Source organism: Cygnus olor, chromosome 25, assembly GCF_009769625.2.
Source record: "Cygnus olor isolate bCygOlo1 chromosome 25, bCygOlo1.pri.v2, whole genome shotgun sequence".
In the NCBI taxonomy this organism is placed as follows: domain Eukaryota; kingdom Metazoa; phylum Chordata; class Aves; order Anseriformes; family Anatidae; genus Cygnus; species Cygnus olor.
In genome coordinates, this window is record NC_049193.1 from 3673534 (window position 1) to 3694967 (window position 21434).

Here is a 21434-nt window from a genome sequence, read left to right on the forward strand (position 1 = left end):
CATCCTCGGTGCCAGCCTGGACATTTGGTGCCAGCATTGGCCAGGTCAAAAAAAAAAAGCTTTTCTCCAGTGCTGCTCCCATTCACTGACTTTTCAAATGCCACTGACAGTATCCAAAAATATCAGAGTGAAGCAGGCGAGGGCAGTTTGCCACCACTGCCCTGGAAAAGAAGCCCATGCTGTCCATTGCTGCAGCACAGAGCACTAATACTGCAAAATAAAACACACTTCTGAACTCGGGGAGGGTGGGCTTTTTAACCAAGGACATGATTTGCATGGCCTATCTGTATCTGATACTGCTGGGTATCTCTGGATGCTGTGTGAGCTCTGCAGTGTGGCCAGGGCTGCTGGCTGCTGTCTGGATCCGTCAGTCTCTGGACCACGTGGCTGCAGAAGATGGCACTGAGAAAGCAAAACATAAGGCTGGGGGGGGTCCTCAAATGTTGCTGGCTCAGCACTGGCTTTTCATTTTAAATAGAAATCTATGAAATTACCGATGAGATATAATGCAATAATTTCCTTTTGCAGTCAAAACGAGGTGTGATGCATACAGTGATGATAAAGCTAGGCTGCTATTTGGAGCATCAAGTCCTAAAACATGTGCTTAAGCTTTAATGGATATCTCCAAATTCATAACATAATTTTTGCTACCAGCCAGTTAAAATATAATGTATCCCCTTAGAGAACAGCACCGGGTAAAGTCATAATAAAGGCAGTGATTTCTTTTCAGCAATATCATTTATCTGGGGATTAGAACTTGGGGACTCCACAGCATGAAGGTCCTGAGCAGCCCTCCTTTGATGTATCACGTTCCCAGTAACAGAAACCAAATTGCTATATATGCAGAGCTCTTACTTCCAACACACTATGTATAGAGGCACAAAAATAAGGCCTCCTCTTTAGGAGAGGCTTACTATCTTCTTCCAGGAACCTAAAGAGCCAAGTCACGGAAAAGGGGATGCAGCCAGTACCCCTGCAGAGAACGGTCACCGCTACTTATGGGGACACACTTCCTTCTTCTGGAACATACGTGCAGTTACAACTCAGCTCACAGAAGCCCCTTCACATACATTTTTGATACTTGGGCTGGATTTATTCACATATTGGCAAAGCCTGAACAGTATGATAGATGTAGTGCTTAATACATGGATCTGAAGACAAACCAGTAAGCAAGGAAGATTTTGGAAAGGCAACTAAAGGATAGGCACTACAATGTTCTCACAAATGCAACTGCGCCAGAATTTCATCTTGATGTTATTTATTCTCCATGACATTTTCTCAATTTTCAAATCAAAAAGAGGCTGCCAAAAGCTAGCGCTGTAAGCTGAATCTGGTGTTAGAAACCAGGCTCTTTGCTTATATAACCAGAGTTGGGTGGGAAACGGTTTTCTCATCCTATAAAACTTTCAAAGGTTTCAAATCGTTTCTTTGCTCCGCCTTTGGGAACGAAGCCAGTTTTCACATGAAAAATGAAAGGAGGAGACTTCAGGACAACCAGGGGGCTGCTGTGGAAGGGGCTCATTCCCAACCAGGTTCAAACCCTGCTCTTTCTCCCCATAGCAGGTGAATGCCTTTAGCACCATCTCACTGCTTGAGATACTCTGCTAAGAGGTGGGAGATCATGTCCAGGTCTTGCTCTACATCTGAAATAACACTCCTCAGACTAGCCATAATTCAGGGGTGTTATTAGTCCCTCCTCCTCTCGCTCACCTGGACAAGCCAAGAAGTACATCCAAGAAATGAAAAATAAGAACTTGTTCAGGCTGGAAACAAACATTGCATTGAACAAGGTGTGCTCTCAGTAAAAGCTTCATTTTCCATAAGCTGAATTTCTTTGCTTTAAAAAATTTTGCTCTATTGTTGAGAAAGTTCCAACGAGCTCTCATCATAAACTAAATTCTTGAGTGAAACATTTAATTTTATCTAGGAAGTGTTACAATGAAGGAAATCATCAGGGGACAGCCTGCTCTTCCAAAGATATTGGCATGCCTGGCTGTTGTCACCAGTAAGCGTTATTTTTGTCTGATACAATTTAAAGCTTAATTTTTCTAATCATATTTTCAATTTGAACTTTGTCATCACATAGCACAAAACATCATAAACACTAGATTGGCCTTCCCATACTTTTAAACCTTTATTTCAGCTCTCACGCTTGTTAAATGATGTTTACAAAGCTGGAAGCTGAGAAGTTCCTTGCTCCGGAGTTCTATTAAATTTAAATCATCTTCTCAAACATGGAGTACACAATGCCTATAAGCAATCCTAATGCAAAAGACGTGGATTACTACAAGGGATGAGAAAAGTAATACCTAAATAAAGAGAACCAACCGTTCCACGTACATGTTTATGCCATTCCTGTAAGGGCTGAGAATGCAATTTCAGCAAGCTGAATGACTCCACATTGCGAACCCAAGGCTTTTTTGCTGTTTCTATTAAATATCAAATGCCAAAAGTTACAAACTTGTATCATTTCCTCTCCTGCTTGCAAGAGGGTTTCAAAAATAATTCACACTTGTATCATGCATGTTTTGCCTCAACTGATCCCACATGCTGGAGCATGGGGTCAGGCAAGCAGGCAGCCCTAGCGTGCCAGCTGCGCTGGCAGTGCTGCACAGCCAGTGCTCCTCGTGCTCCTTCCCGATGTGCAAATGTGTAAAAAAAACTCTTGGAAGTTGGCAAGGAGAAATCGGTTGCAAGCGACTCCATGCCAAACGTGGGTTCTGAGGGCAGAGATTCTTCTCTTTTGAACACAAATCTGCTTCTGCCCCACTTAGCGCCAAAACAACGGCTTATCTCGTGCACCTCTTAGGAAAAATAAAGCAAGGACTCGGTCTGTAAGGCCTACGTTCCTAAAATAATTTGGAGAGTCTAGCTGGCTGGCTGCATACCAAAGAAACACAGTTATCATGAGCTCCGTGACAACTTATTTTTTTTTAAATATTAATTATGTGTTACAAGGCTTGAGCAATACCAGACACAGACGGCAGAGCACTGCCTCTCACGGCCTGCAGCCAGCGCTCGGTGCACGCATGGCCCTGTCACCTCCTGAAGTGGGGTCAGGGAGCACTGAATCCTCCCTATAAATGACAGTGGCTCATCTCCCTAAGTGCTGAAGCAGAATTATGAAAGAAATCGTTCATATACTCTAGGTGGTAAATGCAGCAGGACTCCCGGAGCCTCTTCTCCCAACCTTTCCGCCACTGGCCATCCTGCTCTCTCCTTTCCACCACAACCACTTCCCACCTCTCTCTTTATCCAGCCTCACATAACCAGCACTGTTCACGTTGCCTCCTTGTGCCCCTCCATCCTGTGTCACAGCCCCATCCACCCTTTCTGGGATGCCGGACCCGGTGCGGCTGGGTGGTACTGCACAGGCCTTTATCTGCCTGATTCGAAAGGGATTTGGCTTCGGCTGAGAAAGGAAGGAAGAATTCCATGCAATCAGGAAAAAAAGGGAGATTTCCTCATATAGATCAGATCTACGAAAGCAGCTGCTGGAAGAAAAAGGGCGACACGTGTGTGCTAAAAGCAAAGCGGTTCTCCCCAGCACAGCAGAGGACACCCGGGGAACAGGACGGGGAGAGTCACGTGAAAGCAGCAGGAGGAAGAGGGCAGAAAGGGCACAGAGTGGGGGAAATGAGGCACAAAAGAGATTGTGGTGCATCACCTGGAAAGTGCAGAAGGAGAAAAGAGACAGAGCTTGCGAGGGGCAGGGGGCAGAGGTGGGAAATATGTGACAGGCCTGGGGGGGCAGGAGATAACAGCCAGGAACAGGAGCAAGACCGGCAGGACAGCGTGCACATCAAAGGAGAAAGGGGCTGCAGATGGCTCAAGGGAAAGGAGTTATTTTTACTTAATAGGACAGGCCAATTTTAAGCAGCTCTCTGGCACTATTTGTGAAAAATAATATCCTCCATGTAAGAAGCGTTCCTCTGACATCACGCCTCTGGTGTGACATGTCTCAGCTTCCTTCTGCACGTGTCGGACAAGGAGACCGTCCTGCCTCCGTTCTCCTGTTCAGCCCCACCAGCCTCAAGGGAAGAACCTCGCTTACCCCATGGCACTGCTCTGCCTGCCCAGTGCTTCCCTGCTCTTACCGAAGCGCTTCAGCATTGCATTTTAACCCTATTTCTGCACCTAGTAACCTTTATCTCTATTTGAGCCATACAAAATAGCTTCACGTAAATTCAGTGCCATGCTTTTACCTGCCAGAAGGCCATCTGCCAGGCACAGCGCTGGTTGTAGTAACGCGAATGGAAATCAGCACTGCTGGGTTTTATTCATTGCACATGACCATGCACAGATGTGGAGACCCAGTTTATCAGGAACATTCGTTACTTTTACACAGCTGAGTTTGCCAGGAAATGCCCTCTGAAACTCATTAGTGTCGCAGGGCATCAGGGCTCTGAAGTAACGAAGCTTTCCACCTCTGCATAAGGTAGGAGGACTCCTGTTCTTTTTATACGCCCGCAGCAATGGCAATGACGCTTTGGCTTATGGCTTGAAGGATGGGGGAAGAGCCTCTGAAGTCAGCAGCAGTGCTCAGCATCAGCTGAGTGAGCTAATGCCATGGAAGCACAGCTCCCAAACCAGCTGCTCTATGTAGGTTATAATCCATTAGTGCTGCCAAACTGGTTTCAGGCTCATTTGTTTAAGTGCTGCTACCATGAGCAGCCAGACAGCAGCCAGAAAGCCAACGAATAGAGCTGTTCAGTGGCTTATTTAAACTGTGTATCACACCCATTAAAAATCCTGGGTGAATAGCGGAGAATACCTCCAGGGAAAACAGCGAAGGTGATCCTAACCAGAGGGGACAGCCCGTTCGGGCTTCTTCCCTTGAGCTGAACCCATCTCACCTTGGGCTCTCTCACCTCCCAGGGGTGCTGGTGGCCCTCGCTGAGATGCAAAGGTCACCCAGGACATGTCTGTGACTCTGCATTTTTCCGTACCGGTGGGAACGCCTCTCAGTTCGTTTTGCTGAGGTGAAGGACCAGCGCTGGACAAGCAAGGTCACGCTCCAGCTGAGAGGCATCAGCCCAAGTTATACATTATCCGGAAACATTTGGAGACAGGAAAGCAGCACAGCAAGGACAGCAGTGTGGTGACTTGGCCATGCTGCTCACCAGCCCTGCTCAGAGGAAATTAAGTCAAAGGGTATTGCAATGGGTGAAAGAATAAATAGAAAAAAGGAAGAAAAAACACGGCACAACATGGGAGAGGTGCGGAGTGCTGTCTTTTGTATGGGATCTTAGCTTGAAAAACCCTGCTGTTCTTATTCACAACTTTTTTTTTTTCTTCAGTTTCACCTTACAGTCATTCTGTGATACCAGGCAGTATGTTTACAAGCACCAAGTAACAGCACATCAGTTTAGCAGTTACACAAAGCTCTGCACTCAGCTATATGTGGCTAGCTCACCAGGAAACTGGCATGCACCTACTGCAGGGAAGGAGCCGAGCTGAAGCTTGACTCACTGGCACTGCTGAAGAACTGGCAGCCTGCTCTTTGTCAGAGGGCTGACTTGAAATACATTCAGGAATCCTGTAAACTGATTTCCATAATACATGCGTACAGATTAAAACAAAAGGCTAACCAAATGCACTCTGCCAGAAATGCTAATGTTTTATTTGCAAGTGTCAAGATGGGTGTTGCAATTTGAGAAGCTTTATTCATGACTTCTGAGAGTTTGCCAGATCTGGCAAGACAATCCCTCTTGTTCTTCTTCCCTGCAGGCCTCTTTATGCTACCAACTCCTACAGATGACGGGGTGGAGGGAAAACGGAAGGGAAACTTCCCCAGCAAGGACAGCTCTGCTGGGAGCTGGGGTCCGACAAACCAGCCCACCAGCTTCTCCATGACTGCCAGGGCATTTATCAGCTCCACTGCCTCACCTCTTCTTCTGAGGCAGGAGAAGCCTACGAGTTAAAAGGAAAAAGGGGATTTTGCCAGCTCCATTCCTGAAAGCTAGATTAAGCTACCTTTAAAAAAAACAAATTAGGAAATTGATTCACAGAAATCTCTGCTAAGAAGCAATTAATATTGCCATGTACTTCATATTTTCCTTGTGAGGAAATGGACGGCAAGTCATTTAGCACTTGATGCTTCCAGTTTCCTGGCACACTTCTTCATCCCTGTCTACACAGCAGCACTCAACACGATGCCAACCACAACCTTGAATGTGACCCTGGAATGACAGCAAGAGTGAACTTTCCCTTCTGAAAATCTTCTCCCTATGCACACCCAAACTTCTCACTGGGAGCTTGGAGAGGAGGGCAGCCAGAACAGACCTTGGTGGTGTTACACACCAGCATCATTGTACTTCCAGCATTTTCTCTGCTAATTCTTCAAGGCAGTAATCACCCTGCTGCCACTTACAAAATCTTAGTAAGACAGGCTGTTAGGAGGGGAAATGGCAAAACAAACAGACCAGCCTCAAGCTTAAGCTCCTTGTTTACTTTCCTTCACTGCAAACCTTGAGGAGCATCCAACCTTTCCTACCACAACCACTTTTCATATGACAAAAGACTCCGTTTCCCATCAGAGGGGGACTGAGACACTAGAAACCTCAGTGGTTGCCCACCAGCCTCTGGGAGGAAGAGAATTTTGTCCTCTCCTTGTGATGTTTTTGTCCTCCTAGGGTCCATGGCAAGGATAACATCAGGGAACTCCTGAACAAGCTGGACACAGATTGTTTCCTTGCACAGCTTTTGCAGGACAAAAATTACACCTGATACCGGTTTTCTAAATTGGCTCATTTCTAAGCATTTTTCTTCTCCAATTGTTTGCTGATGGACACTGAACTAGAAATCACAGGTAACTTCAAACTACTCTACGAATACAATAAAATAATGCTCTTTTCCAGCATGGCAAGGGAGCTGAAAAGACAGCCTGAGCAGCGCTCCTGCTAGGCAGCTTTCAGTCACTTATTTTTAAAATTAACAATTTGCTCATCTATGACAACAAGAGCTAAAAGCAACCCTTGCCCCAATGAACTTACTGCATGAAAAATAGACAGAGAAGTACAACCCTGAGTAATCCAGAGGAGGAAAAGCAACTGTTCACCTTTCATTTCTGTCATCATAAACACACAGCTTCTGAGTTTGGGGTAAGTGACATTTTCAGCAGGAACGGAGTGGGTGAGAGGGACGGCGTGCTTCCCACTAGCATTCTGGAGCCCGTGCCAACAATTACTTAAGCCTTTTAGTATATTATTAATCCACTTTCATAACGATCTGCATTTCTGTCTCACAACGACCACAGCACAACCCGAGAACATCCTTCTCCCTTCAGTGCAAGCAGAGGTGGAGTATCTGTACGTGGCTTTCTCTGTCTCCTCACATATGTTTTGTATCTCCCAAAATATTCCTGACAATTGTGGTTGTCCATCACTGTCAACGCTTTCTTCCCTGCTTCATTTCTGCCTCTAGCCTTAATGCAACTACAGAACACACACGTCCAAGAACAATTTTTCCAACCAGAACAACCCAAGGGGCACTTCTGTCATTTCTTTGGGCTCTTTTTTCTGCTGCCAGTTGAACAAATACTTCTTTAAGTAGGCCATTAGGAATTGTTTTTTTATTCCACAGCTACTGATACAAGAATATGGTCTTCTCTCCCTTTCTCCTGCAAAGGATGTTCCTTTTTCTTTTTTAGATTAGACTTTGGGCAACCTTTAGTTTACCCGTGTGAGGGTTTTCTGACACCGTCCCACAGAATGCATGCTGCAGCATGTGGCATCAGACACTCACGTTAGGCAGCTAAATTATTTTAACCAACTAGCTTCACTGTTGTCTACCAAGACCACTCAGTGTAGTAGCTCTTTTTAAGATTTCAACACCTTCAAAGCCTCAAATGAACAACAAATTTCCCTGATTTCTCAAAAGCTAGTTACAGACATGTGATTGAGTTTCCGAATGAGGCGATCCTATGCAGCACGAAGAGCTCCCAACTGTTATTTTAATGGATTTTCAATTACGTTGCCAGGTCAGTAATCCTTTTGCTCCCAATGTCACTCAGAGACTTCAAAAACCACAGCTGGGTTGGAATAGTCAGTGTTTGTTTTATCTAGGAGGACATCACACGGCATGGCTCTTTCTAAGCAAATCAATTTATCTGCTGTTGACAGCAAGTATTCATCAGTGGCGATGCTGAGTTGTGCTACTCAGGAGGTTACTAAGAGCGCACTAGGCACACGACTTCCAGCTATCAATTTGACAAACATCCTAACCCATTTTATTTGCCTTTATTTCCCTTCCTGAGGCTGGATAATCCATCAAGCTTACTGTTTGTAACATGCCGTACTGGTAAAGGGTCTGATGCAATAAAACCAAATTGTTGCTTTTGATCAAGTACCATCAGCAGGAACATGGAGCTGTAAAAAAACAACCAAACCAAAAAGCTCCTACACTTCCAGTAAAAGGTCCCTTTGTGATAGGAAGTGATGCTCTGAATCAGGATTTAAGCACATGCTTAATTTCACTGCATGGCTTCATTAAGGACATACCTGAAAGACAACTGCTGATTTGAACTGAGAACACCAAACACCACCCTGTTACGTATCCTTCCAGCGTCAGACACCCAAGGACCATTAGCTGCATGGATCACTCTGCTATTAATAGGGAGGGAAACAGGCAGGCGGATGAGATGCTGATCTCCAAGGAGCCCAGCAAGGCTAACGGCAAAGCTGGGAATAGACCCAAGGTCTCTGAGTGCTGAATCAAGCCCTGCCGCTGCTGCTCTGACTCATCCCGTAACTGTTTGCTAAACATTGTGAAGCTTTTTAGAAGTTTTGCATGCTGTGTCAGCTACTTGAGTAAAAGAAGCGATTCCAAGAACACGAAGGTCAACTCATCAGCCTTGGCATTGATCTTTTCGGGAAGGCCTCATGTTTGGAAGCCAGTGACAGCTATTTCTGGAATCTGTCTGCATTTATGACAGTTGAGATTTATTGGGAGATCAACAATCCCACCAAAAATCTGTAACCGTGCTGCTCGCACAAGAGGTACTACATCTTCCTAACTCATTTGTTATGCTCTGACAGCAAAACACGGGATTGGTTTCACAAAAACTTTTGGCTATGGGATGAATGGGGCTTTAGAAGCCTTTCCTAAAGGGGTGTGCAGCCAAGGTATCACAGGTATTGTAGGTATAACTACCCATTTTTACCTTACTTTTTGGCTATGAGGATTGTTTCTTATTTTCTTACTGGTCCAGTAACCAGAGATGCAAAAAAGCTTCAGTGCATCATCTATGCACTGTATGTGACGTGCTGCTTGAAAAAGCCGTATCCCTTACCTTTTTCAGGGGGAAACTGAAGCCAAAACTGTATCCATTTATCAATTACGTATCCAGCAGGATTACTGAAGCACTCAGGGGAAGAAAGTCGAGATAGACGAGGCATTTTAAGCAGAGATAGCATGCTTACTGGCCTTTCTGGTAGTCTGTAATGCTGAAGATTTACAAGGAGCACGATGACTAATGCTTTCTGAATGGAAGCAGGCCTGGCCACTGCATTCCTTTCAAGAACTCCATGTGGAAGAGAAGAAAATCAAGTCTTAATATTTATTAACACAGCCATCACACGCTCTCTGCCTTGCCATCTGGGTGCAGCAGAAAGCAGATAGGACAAGACAGTATCTGGTACAAAAAGCCAAGCAAAACACGTCCTGGCAGTAATTTAGAACAAAGACATTGCTAGATATTTTCCTCTCCATAGTAGGAGCAAGGCAACAGGAAAGCATAAACTGCTCACATCCTCTCAAAATGCGTAGGAAGAGCAAGCTCCTTGGATTTCAAAGCAATATAATGGCACCTTCCCACTATCACAAAAGTAGGACTGAATCTCAGTAATACAATAAAGCTCAAGCTGTAAAGCTTACCAACAGTAAGCAATACTGCTATACACAATCCAGTCTAGTTGTAACAGCAAACAATCTGTGTACTGCTCAAAAGGCTGTGATCTGTTTTGTAGACTTTCCCCAAAAAACATCTAAGTGCACCACCCAGCAGAAATGCTCACAGCCTGCTCCTTCACCTGCTGTATGCTACCTGCTCTTTTCAAAACGAAACACTGGTCACTTGGCAATTTTCTTTCCACTGCTGAAGAAAAACAACAATTATTCTGGTAGCTGTGTCATCTCGTAACGCTTCCACTGTTGGAATGATAAAGTATGATGGCTGGAAAAGAAACTCTCAGAGTTAAAAGCACATGTATCTGATATAATGGCAATTTCATTTTACAGAAATAACTTTCCTAGGGTAATAAAACTTGTTCCAGAAATTTATCCTCTGTACTCTCTCAGTAAGCTTTTGAATGCGCACATTTTCCATTGCACAAAGCGATGCAAGACAGAAGGCCTTCCAAGAGAGTCCATTAAAACCGACACGTTTCCAAGGCCTAAAAAAATCCCAAATGTTTCCATACCTGTGAAGCTAGTCTCCGCATGGCCTCTTCCTGGCGCCGGCGCATTTCGGGAGTCCCGGGGCAGCTCCCACTGGCGATCGAAGAGTGAGCAGACGGCGGCTGGGTTAAGGGCAGCTCTCTGTTTGCATCCACATCTGTCCGAGGAAAGAGGTTATGAATGGCTATGGGACAAGCACGACCCATGTTACTATTACCTACTACACAGCTGGCATTTTCTAGCAGTTCATTTGTGGCAGTTACACTTTCCACAAATATTTGTTCAGGACTTCAGGCAGTGGAACAACATGACACCAGCCAGCCAGGACAGAGGCTCCTGAAGAACTTTCTTTTGGAAGCAGCATGGGAAGGACTGCTAAGATAAAGCTTTAAGCTTGTCTTATTCGTCTTCTCCACAGTAATTCCATTGATTTAAATTAATCACAAAAATTGAATGAATTGTGCGTTCCTGAAAGCATGCTCTGTCTTCAAGTTTCGTGTATTTTAGTGCAATGCTCCCTGGGCTCTGCAGTTCTGCCAATAGATCTTCCTTCGTTATGACCCATCGCTCGTTAATTTAGTTCAGAGTCCTTCTTCAGTGGAGACAGACAATTTTTCTGAATTATGTGCCCATTTTATAACATATAAAAATGGAGAGCCACAGCTAACATATCTATCTGGAGCCCATTAATGCTATCAGAGAGAGAGAAGCAGCAGTAGCACCAGGATCTGGAAAAGGCTTGCAAGCAAATAATGAATTATACTGGAATCATCTCTGACAAATTTAACTGTGTTTCTATTGCATTTCTTTTGTCTGGCAAAGCAGAAATCAGCTGTACCAGTACAATAGTCCATTCACCTGACCTTTGTGGTTAAGACTTTCAAACCACTCATTTTTACACCCGTAGGTACTCAAACAGAGTATTATAGAATGACATCAAGACATGCAGTACTTGATGATGCCTAATTACTGATTTCTTTATTTTAGGAACACTTTAAAAGCAACAGACTCTACTAGCAGAGGGTTGTCCTGGATAGATTGCAGCAATGCATCCTTGAGTTTGACTTGCAATCATAACAGAAACAATGACCCATTTAATGATAAACAGCAAAGGAGGATGACTACTGCCTACATAATTAAATCCTGAATGTACTAGCAATGATGCACATTCTTGATTTTGAGCATACACCACCACCTTCACCTGTGTTGTTTTTTCTGAGCCAAGAATAAAAAGTTTGAGGCTGTATTTATTCCAGTTTGCTAATGCTGATAACACAACTGCTGTAGAGTAGTCAGGTCACCTAACTAGCATTTGTTATTAAACGTAGATTTTAGTAAGCATTGTAGACTTTTCCAGCATATGAAATTAGTAGAATAGTTATTATCTTCTATAGCTAGACTAGGACTTTTCAAGTCTTTAGGAAATGAAGTCAAATCTGTTGATTGATTCTAAGGTCTCCACCCCAGTAACTAACACTGAGGAATCATTCCACTTTCAACTTCATAGACATATCAGAGCGTGAACTAAAACACAGGTGACCAAGGATCTTTTTCTTCTGTGCATGAAAGGTACAGGAAGCTTTCTCGATATCCAAGCCTTTAGTCTGGAAACAGTTAAGTACAGTAGACTGCTAATCTCCACTATCCCTCTAAGTAAGCTGGGGAGACATGCAGTTGGTGCACCGCAGAGTTACAGTTAAAATATAGAAACAAGCCCTGCCTTTCACTACACATTGTTCATTTAGCTCTGACAAGTGACACTACTCAACATGCCAACATTCGGTGACATTTCAGATATTTCTACATGGCTAAGAGCACTGGATTCCAGTAAACAGATTCAACTACAGTTTCTCTGAGATACAGTGACCTAGATCCTTAAAGATACCTTTAGGTATCTAACTCAGTATTTTTAGTCCTGTCTTATTCACTTACTGGGAGCAGAGTGATTTTAAAATGTTGTCATCCCCACCTGCAAACATGTCAGGGCAGAATGATGTAAATTGCATGGGACCCACAGGAGGCAGAGCAAGCCTGGCTGCCTAGCCCACACGGGCTTGTGACCTACCCTAAACTTTCAAACCATGACAAACTGAGATAAACCAACTATGGGAAGGAGAATGCATCAGGAGGGATTTGTAATAAAAAAATTGGAGCAATTAAAACTGGAGCCTTCCTGATCAGAGACAATCTGTGATGCTTCTAAGCTGGGGAAAGCAGAGAGACTATTTTGACTCTTCAAAACGTGGATTTGGAACACAAGTAGTACAGTGCTGGCAGGTGCTTCCTTTGCTTGGCAACAAAGGTTTAACTGAGTTCTTGGGTCTGAAGAGGAAAGGGATCTTTGCAGCAAAAACGTTAGAAAAGTTGATGGAAAAGGTCTCTGAGTTTGGAAGATGTGCATGCTGTTGAACTTACGTTTTGGGGAGGCGTGCGGGCTATCCGAAGCGATCTGTCTCATACGTGTGCCATGGCAGCTGAGCGCAACCAGCCTGGAGATGATGGCAGTCTTTCCAAAGCCTATGTTGCCAACGATCACCACTCCTCGGTTAATGCTGGCATTTGAGCTCTGCAGCTGAGCATCTATCTCGTGAAACACCCAGTCGCGGCCAACGAAGACGGACTCGGTGGTGATGCTGGGAACCTCAAAGAGCAGTGGTTTCAGAGAGATGTCAGGAGGTCGGTAAGGTGCAAAGCGTACTGTAAAGAAACACAGGGAGAGAATGTAAGTGTTAATGCTACCAGAGTAAAACTATAGATCTGAAACCACTATTTAATCTTCCTTAGGAATCTTTTCATTGCAAAAGGTGAAAAGAATACAAGCTTGTTTATTGCCCACAGGTTTGCTGTTAAAAGTATTGGCGCTTTCCCAGCATTTTCCATCAAAGGAGTTCAGGGAATTTTACAGGAGAAAGTAGTTTACAATTGGGGAAAGTGGAGCTGGAGAAATGAAATTTCTTGTTCAAGGTCACCATAATTAAAGGCCCTGCCACAGGGCAGGAAGCTCTGCAAGGCAGCTGTCCTTGTCCCCTTGTGACACAGAACTGCATGCCTAACGTCACCTGTTCAATACAACGAGCACAAAAATCTTACAAGCGTTCAGTCAACCTAAGCAAAGTTATCTCAACTCTTCCACCATCTATAAACGAAACCAGAATTTTCCTGTATGACAATTAGAACATTTATCTTTTCACAAGGAAAATCCCAAATTTAACTCAATCTCCTTATGCAGAAAATGTTTTAAAAACGCAGACTGATTTTAAAGCTCCACTGGCAGGCTTCACCATCCGCAGCACTGGTAATTGGCAAAAATTAAAGCAGCAGAATTCAATCTAAATAGAAACACAGCTTCAAATATTTGATTATGGCACCTCTTAATACAAAAAAACCCTTCCACCTACTCCTACAGTAGCCCCATCAAGCTCTGCCCCAGAAGATCTACCTGTCACATCCCAGGCAGCAGGGAAGATTTATATCAGGGCAGGAGCCTGATGAAATTGGGCTATGCATTATTCCAATTTAGATATATGTAAGTGTATTTTGCTTCATGTGGGAGATGCAAAAGCAAACTCTAAGCAGTGTTACAGGCACCCTGAAGATGCTTGTGCATCTTCATGTGCATCTGCATGTGCATCTTTCAAGACGCATGCATGTGCAGTGCTACCACCTAAAACATAGAAGCTCGCTGTATTCATTTTCCCCTTTTCGTATGCAAACTCATCTTTTGAAAAGCTCCTCAGCATCTACGAGGGGGATGGAGGAGAAATTCAAGTGCAATCCCCTGGCAATCAAAGGAAAATCAGAAGCATTTGTGGGTTAATTAATTCCTATGAAGGCAACAGAAGAGGCCTACAACTGGCTTCACTTTATATGAAAGCTTTTCCTCTCTACTTAAAAGATGCAGTAAGTACCGAAAAAGCATTCTGCTCTATTTTGCTTTAACCTAACAACTTTTCAGCTTCTGGAGTTTGTTCCCATTATGAAATTAACACTGTCATTTGTTTCTTGAGATGCTATAGGCTCCCAGAGCCTCCTGAAAATCAAGCCAGCCAGAGACAGCTGCCCTCGAGTCGGCAGGTCTGCTTACTCTAGCTCACCTTTCTTCATGTTTTTCTGCCCGTGCCAGGCTGGAATACATCTCTCAGCCTCTAAAACTGGAATTATATGATGTCAGGAGATAAAATATATGACAATTTACTGAAACGTGAAACATATGTGAGATGGAGAGCTGTGACTTCACATTAATCTATATATGAGCATCCTTTTCCGATAGCTTCCCAATGGCTTCTCATCAGGAAGGTTACAACATCCCATGCCACCTTCATTACATCGGCAAAAGCATGTTTCTAACAGAAGATATGCCATATCCCACTGCAGGCTATTGCCACACCAGCAATGAATGCAGTAACTGCTACCTTTTGTACAGAGAATCAATTACAAAAGAGCAAAAAAAACAGAGGGAAAGGCATTGACAGTAATGATCGCTTGTCTCCCAGTTAGGACAGAGGTCAGGAAACCTCTGCCTCTTTGATCATTTCTAGAGTTTTCACATTTGCACATCTTCTCCTTTAATCCAAGACCTGGTTCCCCTACAGAAAACACAATTTACAAGGTGTACCTGGCTGTGTGGCCTGGGGGCACCTGGGCACCAAGGACATTTACTCAGGTCCCCCTGCAGAGCAGATTTAGGGCTAAGGAACCTAAACAGAGGCATCATCCCTCAAACCCCAACTGTACTGCTTTCTTTTATGTCTGGTAGCGTTATAATATATCCCAAATTACAACAAGATACAATACTGACCACAGAAAATGCTGCACGTCGTTGATATTTCACAGAAAGCACAGAAATGTTATTTTTGAATCCTCAGAAAATAATTTCACAAGTCAGAACTAAAAAGCTTTGTTTCTATCTTGCTGGTCCCCCACCCTGACTTCTAACCTAAGAAGCCTCCATGTTGTGTACTACTGCCCTGCACCACGTACTTTTGCCACTACAGAAATATTCTGTGAGCTTTACTTGATGGTGTGAACAAGGAAAAAAACAAAAGACAAAAAATAAGCATTTCTTCATCGAATTCAGGGGGACGAGCACACTTGCTGTGTCCCCCTGCCTTTGCCCTTCCAGCTTCACTTTCCGAGCCTCAAGGGAGGCACAAGGATGCTCCGACGGGCACGGCTGGCCGGCAGCCTGGTCTGCGCTACTGGCGTGTTCAAAAATGTGAAGCCATTCAAAGCACACAGGTCAGTGTCACTCCTCAAGAACATAACTTACCTAGAAGACATTTTCCCCTTCCCTGAAGAATTCAGGGATTCGTGGGGATTGCTGTGTGCTTCCTGCCACTGAAATGCTCAACTCTCAGTTCTGGATTTATTCCACCTTTAGGTTATAATAATATGTAAAACTAAAACCAAAGCAGCCTCGAAACCTTTTCAGGAACATTTGGGGGTGGAGGGAGAAGGTATCTGCCGTTCTTTCCATTTGGCACAAGCTATCTAGGGAACATACACCTACAAAGAGTAACAACTACACACAGATCTGGTGCAAACCTGGTCTTAGGAAGATTAACTCACATGGCTCATTCTGCCTAGAAGACATGTAACTGGGAGGTGGTACACAGAAACCTGAAAAAACAAACTGCTGGAAGCTCTTTGTACTGGCAGGGACAGTTGCTGCTTCTTCACAGCAGCAGCTTATTTTCATTTCTTTATTGCTGAGACGATTTCTTAATGAAAAGCTTCCAGAAAGTGGCCACAAAGACAGCAGGAGATTGCTGCCCAGGGAGAGGATGGTGTCACAGCGTGACTGATGTGGCTCTCGTCCTCATCCTGATCCTCATCCTGGGGACCAGCACCTGCTGGGAAGGGGGGTTCGGGCTCCCACCACCTGCACCCCACAGCCCCTGAATGGCAGCGAGAATCAGGACTGCCCACCAAGTAACTTCACCTGAAAACTCTTTATTTGAGACAGGATTCCCTCAAGTCAAGGCTAACTGAAGGGTCCGGAGCTGCAAGAGCAGGATATGAGTTCAGCCTCAGAGCCGGGTGTGAGCCCTGAGCACCTTCCAGCCACGCTGCTTTTTGTACGATACAGAGATTTAAGCCAATGCCATGAGCTGTGGCAAATTTGAGCTGTGGTTCAGGAAGCTGAATTCAATTTGTTTTGAGATAAACTGACCCACCATACAACTTCTAGATGTCCTCACAGCCTATTTTAAACCAAACCCCGCAAAGCTGCAGAGGGGGAGTCCCCCGAGCAGAGCCGCAGAAGGATTTAAGTAAAGGACTCGCTTTGCTGAGGGTTCTCTCTTGGCACAATCCCGCTCCTATCCCCTACACGAGATGCTTCCAGTTGGGACCGTTGGGTTTCTTTGAAGTTTTAGGGCCCCCAGCTACTTAAGAAAAGCCCATGCATCATTCAGCATCTGCTGAGGTCGGGCATTCCTTCAGCAGCTCGCCTCCTGCACGGAAGGGTTCAAACCCCTGCAGAGCCCCCAGCTGTCCCAAAGGCACTCCGTGGTGCAGAGCGCTCCCACTCCCGCCCCTGTAGTGAGAAACAAGCTCCAAAGGCTGAACTCATTGAAAATTATGTATTGTGGTACAGCAGCGGGATATTTTATCTACACGGGGAGAGGTGAGAGCTGTGCTACCACCCTGAAGCTCTTGCTGTAAATACAAACACATGTTTTTTGACCAACCTGGGGCTCTACGTCAAGCCTCGTGCTCCGATGTGAGATCCTCCCCCAGGCTGTGCAACGCTCTGCTCTGAAAGCTATGAATGACCCAGGCACTCGCTGCCTTGAGAATCCCCCAACTCATCCCTCCCTTTCCTCCTCCCACGTTTCAGCAGCAGAGGACCTGCTGCGCATCCTGCGAGGCTCTGCCTTCGCACCCTGCAGCCTCTGCCCCAGCACCCCGACACCTCGCCCCCGCTCCCACCCCACCCGCTCCTGAGACCCACCCCCTTATGGAAAACAGCTTGTGGTTAAGTTGTTAAGTATTTGCTTTTTCTTTTTTTAATACTGCAGGCAGGAGCTGTAGTTTTATTCCCACTTGCAAGCGACGAGCGTGCTTTAAGTTTACGTCAGTGAGGAAACGCGGAGATTTTTGTATTAGGGTGGAGATGGCTTGGGAGAGGCGGGAGCTCCGGTTCACCTCCCTCGCTGGGGGCTGTCACGGGACGCGCTGGCACGGAGGGTGCTGGAGAAGGGAACTGCTGGTGCTGGGAGGGGACGAGCCAGCGGGTGGCTGCAGCTGGTAGGGGCACGTGTCTCTGCCCCAGCTCCAGGCTGGGGGGCTCGATGCCAGGGGGTGGCACGATGCAGGAGCAATGGCACGATGCAGGGGCAATGGCACATGCAGGGGTAACGGCACGATGCACACAGGCAATGGCACGCTGCACGGGGCCAGGACCAGCAGGTGAAGGGGGCTGGCTGATGTAAACGACGTGTTTCAGCATTGCCTCTGATGGGAGAGATTTTCGGTCACGTTACACCACTGATGCTATATATAGAAAATGAAATAAAAATAATAATCGAGTTTCCATTTGGAAAACATCAAGCTAAGACTTGTGCTTGGTAAGCTATAGCTTTACCTCACTTGTGCGTGTGTATATGTGATGTGTTGTGTTAGAGAGTGAAAACACACGGTAATTTCTTCTGAAAGGCTGCAGAGGAGGCCCACGCTAGTGCAAGCCAGATGTCTAACAGGTACCAAACAGTCCCAGGAGTAATACAAAGACAAGACTGAGTAAATATGTAAGCTGTGGGATCCAACAGGCTCCTGCTGTACACGGTGGAGACAGATTCAAATCTTCATTTCTTTCCAGAGGTGAGAATGGGTATGAGGCTGTGTGACAACTACACCTGCGACCGCTACACCCCAAGCAGACAAAGGGTATCCTAAAGACAGGACATGCATATATACACCTTGGTTGTCACCTGGTATATGCAGTCCTAAAATAGGCTTAACAAAACCCGGAGAAGAGACACGCCCACTCATTTGCCAATATCCAACCTTCCTGCCCCTGCAGACCTACCAACACCACTGAGCAAACGCCGCCTTCTGGCAGCCTGGCGAGACCTTTATCACTCCCAGGCTTCGCAATCGCGGGGCTGACCGAAGGCAGGGATGTTGGTAAGATTCTTGCCATTAACTAAACACTCAGCGCCAGGTTCCTTTGGACATCAGTGCTGAGAATACGCTTCTTGTGCCACCAGCCACCAAAATCAAGGCCACATGCTAGGAGAAGACCCAGATATTTTGTTTGACTGTGCTGAGCTGAATCATGGAGCAGGGTTAGCGGCTCTCAGTGCTGCTGTGCACATTCTTTTAAGCTGCTGCCCTGCAAATACCTGCTTCAAACCGCACCTTCAAGCCAACGCGTTCGCTTTGAAAGAAGAAAGCAGCATCAACATTTTCCTAGCTGGATCGTCTAAAAGGGTTATGAATTATTTAAAACTGTCATTGACTAATTGCAAGCTATGTGCCAGATCCTCATTAATTCCTGATGCTGTCTGCTGAACCACTCCAAAACCCTCCCCTGTTACTATTTATTTTACGAGCCTCAGCAGCCGGCGGTCCCCAGGCAGAGGACGAGGCAGAGGCACGTGGCCGTGCTCCTTTAGGGCTGTGCAGCTCCCAGGGGATGAAACATGGGGCTCTGCTGAGCTCCCAGCCGCGACCTCCACTGGCTCCACTTTGCAAAAGAATAAACAATTCTTTCATCTTAAAAGCTCGGCTTCTAACAAAGGAATGAACAAAGTAAGGACTGGTAAAGAAACATGTCACGCATCACGAGGGAAGGAAACACAGAGAGAAGGGAGGCTGCACTGTAACTTCAGCATTTGGTGCTGAAGTTGAGTAAAGGATAAACCCATGGAAAGGACGCTATAAGAGAGGACAAGAAGGTTCAGAACTATTGGGTGAGGATGTGTGCACACATTTTAGACAGACTGTATTGAGGCACTTGACTTCAGCATTTGTGAATAAGCTGCCTTTCCATCCCTAAAATTTTGTCAAACACTTACTGGGGTCTATATTCATTTTTAATCAAGGATTTTAATAGAACTTAAGCCAGAGTACCACAGAAGTACCCAGAACTTCAGATAATATCTTAAGGTAAATTAAACTCCTACTCCTATAGATATTGGTGTGTAGAGTAGGGCAGCGTGGAATCTCCTCACCAGTATAATAGCTGATGAAATGCTGTGCAAGCTTTGGTACAGCCCGAACAATATATTCTAACCCCAAGCTCAAACGCTGTCTACCATACCTGTCCTGGCTCTTTTTTGCATTTGAAAGCATCAATTAAATCCCAGTGAATCTGGCTGTATTATGGGCACGATTTACAGAAGCCACTGGGCTGAAGACGAGCAGGGACAAAGTCAGACAAAGGCCCATCCTGCTTTAACACGCAGGTCATTCTCTGCTACACCACGTGAATTTTTACTTATCTTAGCTTGTGGAAAGAATCTTAACTGCCTGTTCAGAAATCATGTCTTTTTACAGACTCTTCTCTCTTTAAACAGGATTTGTTCTCAGCATCCACAGCTCATTACTTCTTTGATATTTTGCTCTAGAAGCGTTTCTGTTGCCATTTTACTTTCCCTAATGGAAGATGTATCTTGCTGTCCAAAGAAAGCCCATACCGGATGAAGATGCATAGCGTGGATATTGCCAATATGTGGAGAGGAAGCCCAGGCAAGAAGCGCTTCACTATTTATTACAATGAAATGCGGTTCTGAATAACACAGTATCAATCAGCATCTACCGTGCCCTTCGTTAAATAGGAACCCATAAATTAGTCAAATGTTTATTTCCTTTCCTTGCTTTGGACTGCAGCTTCTTTCAAGTGTCATCTTAAGTGTCTACATCCATCACCATGAAAGCAGTACCTATTTTTCACGGACTGCATGCCTGAAAAGGCTAAACTATTTTTTAACATACCCAAAAGGGTACAGCATTCAATAGACACCAAGAGGGGAAAAAACAAAACACAGAAAATTATAAAAGAAATTTTAAGGAAAACATGCTATTGCCATATGGCCTATATTAGTCAACAGTCCTTTTCCACTGTAGTGGTTGGGTTTGAACACTTTCACCAGCCTCTCCTCCCCTACCCAAAAAGATTCTTCTCCCACTGCATCAGCACAGACACTTTCCTGTTGGAGGAAAAAATAAATAAATCCTGATGGCAGCAGTTGGGATGTTCTAATACCATGTAATTTGGTTGCCATCTGGCTTCTGCTCCAAGGTATATCATAAGTATCTTGTACTTCAGGTTACAATAACCCAGAATGGCTTCAGATTCCGCTGGCTCGAAATAGTAAAACCGAGAAGAGCATTCGCCATCCTATTAAAAACCTGCCACCAGTACAAGTGCTTGTAATGCTCTTATAGCCTTTGGGATTACACCGTGAAGTTCCTCACCTGCTTAAAATAACTGATTTAACAGGCACAAATAGGCAGGACGGTCCCCCATTTAATTGCTCTGCACTGGGATTCTTAAACACCAGGAACAAAATAAGTGGGCTGTAATCTATGTCGCCAGATCCTGGGCCAGTAATAGCTTCATTATTTCAGCAGAGTGCCAAGTCTAGAGATATTAAAGTTAAGCCCAAGTTTAGCATTTCCAGTTGGAACAAAGCACTGGTGATTATAACAGCCCAGATCAATGCAATTTCACAATAATATCTGGACCACTGAGTATTGGGTGGGTGGGGCACAGATATTCATTGAAATGAAAATATTTCCAAATAGTGATGGCTTGATTTTTTTTACATCCTCTTCTCTCCCCTCCCCACCTCTTTTTAAAAATAGCACAGCTCCTCAACTAGAATCAGCAACAAGTTCCAAAAACCTGACACGCTGCTGCTATTCTCATGCAACCTTAGCAAAAAAAGGGGGAAAAAAAAAACATTAAGAAAAGAAGAAAGAAAATATGTAGTGCTACATGTTTTTCAAAAGTGTGTCTGGAAAACAATTTGATTCTGTTCCTACAATAAACTTTAATGTTTTGGATGCAATCACTGCAAATTACG

At 44.8% G+C, this 21434-nt stretch overlaps 1 protein-coding gene across 24 annotated transcripts in view; it reads right to left on the reverse strand.

The window, feature by feature from the left end:
* Positions 1–21434, reverse strand: part of TANC2 (tetratricopeptide repeat, ankyrin repeat and coiled-coil containing 2) — a 283000-nt gene that overhangs the window by 57270 nt on the left and 204296 nt on the right. For 23 of the 24 annotated variants that reach the window (XM_040536497.1, XM_040536498.1, XM_040536515.1 and 20 more), the window contains 2 exons: positions 12814–13095; positions 10422–10555 (listed from right to left, as the gene is read on the reverse strand). In XM_040536497.1, coding sequence (XP_040392431.1) covers positions 10422–10555; positions 12814–13095 — 416 coding nt within the window. Of the gene's footprint in view, positions 1–10421; positions 10556–12813; positions 13096–13837; positions 13988–21434 lie in introns of those variants that run through there. The other variant, XM_040536519.1, reaches the window with a different exon arrangement.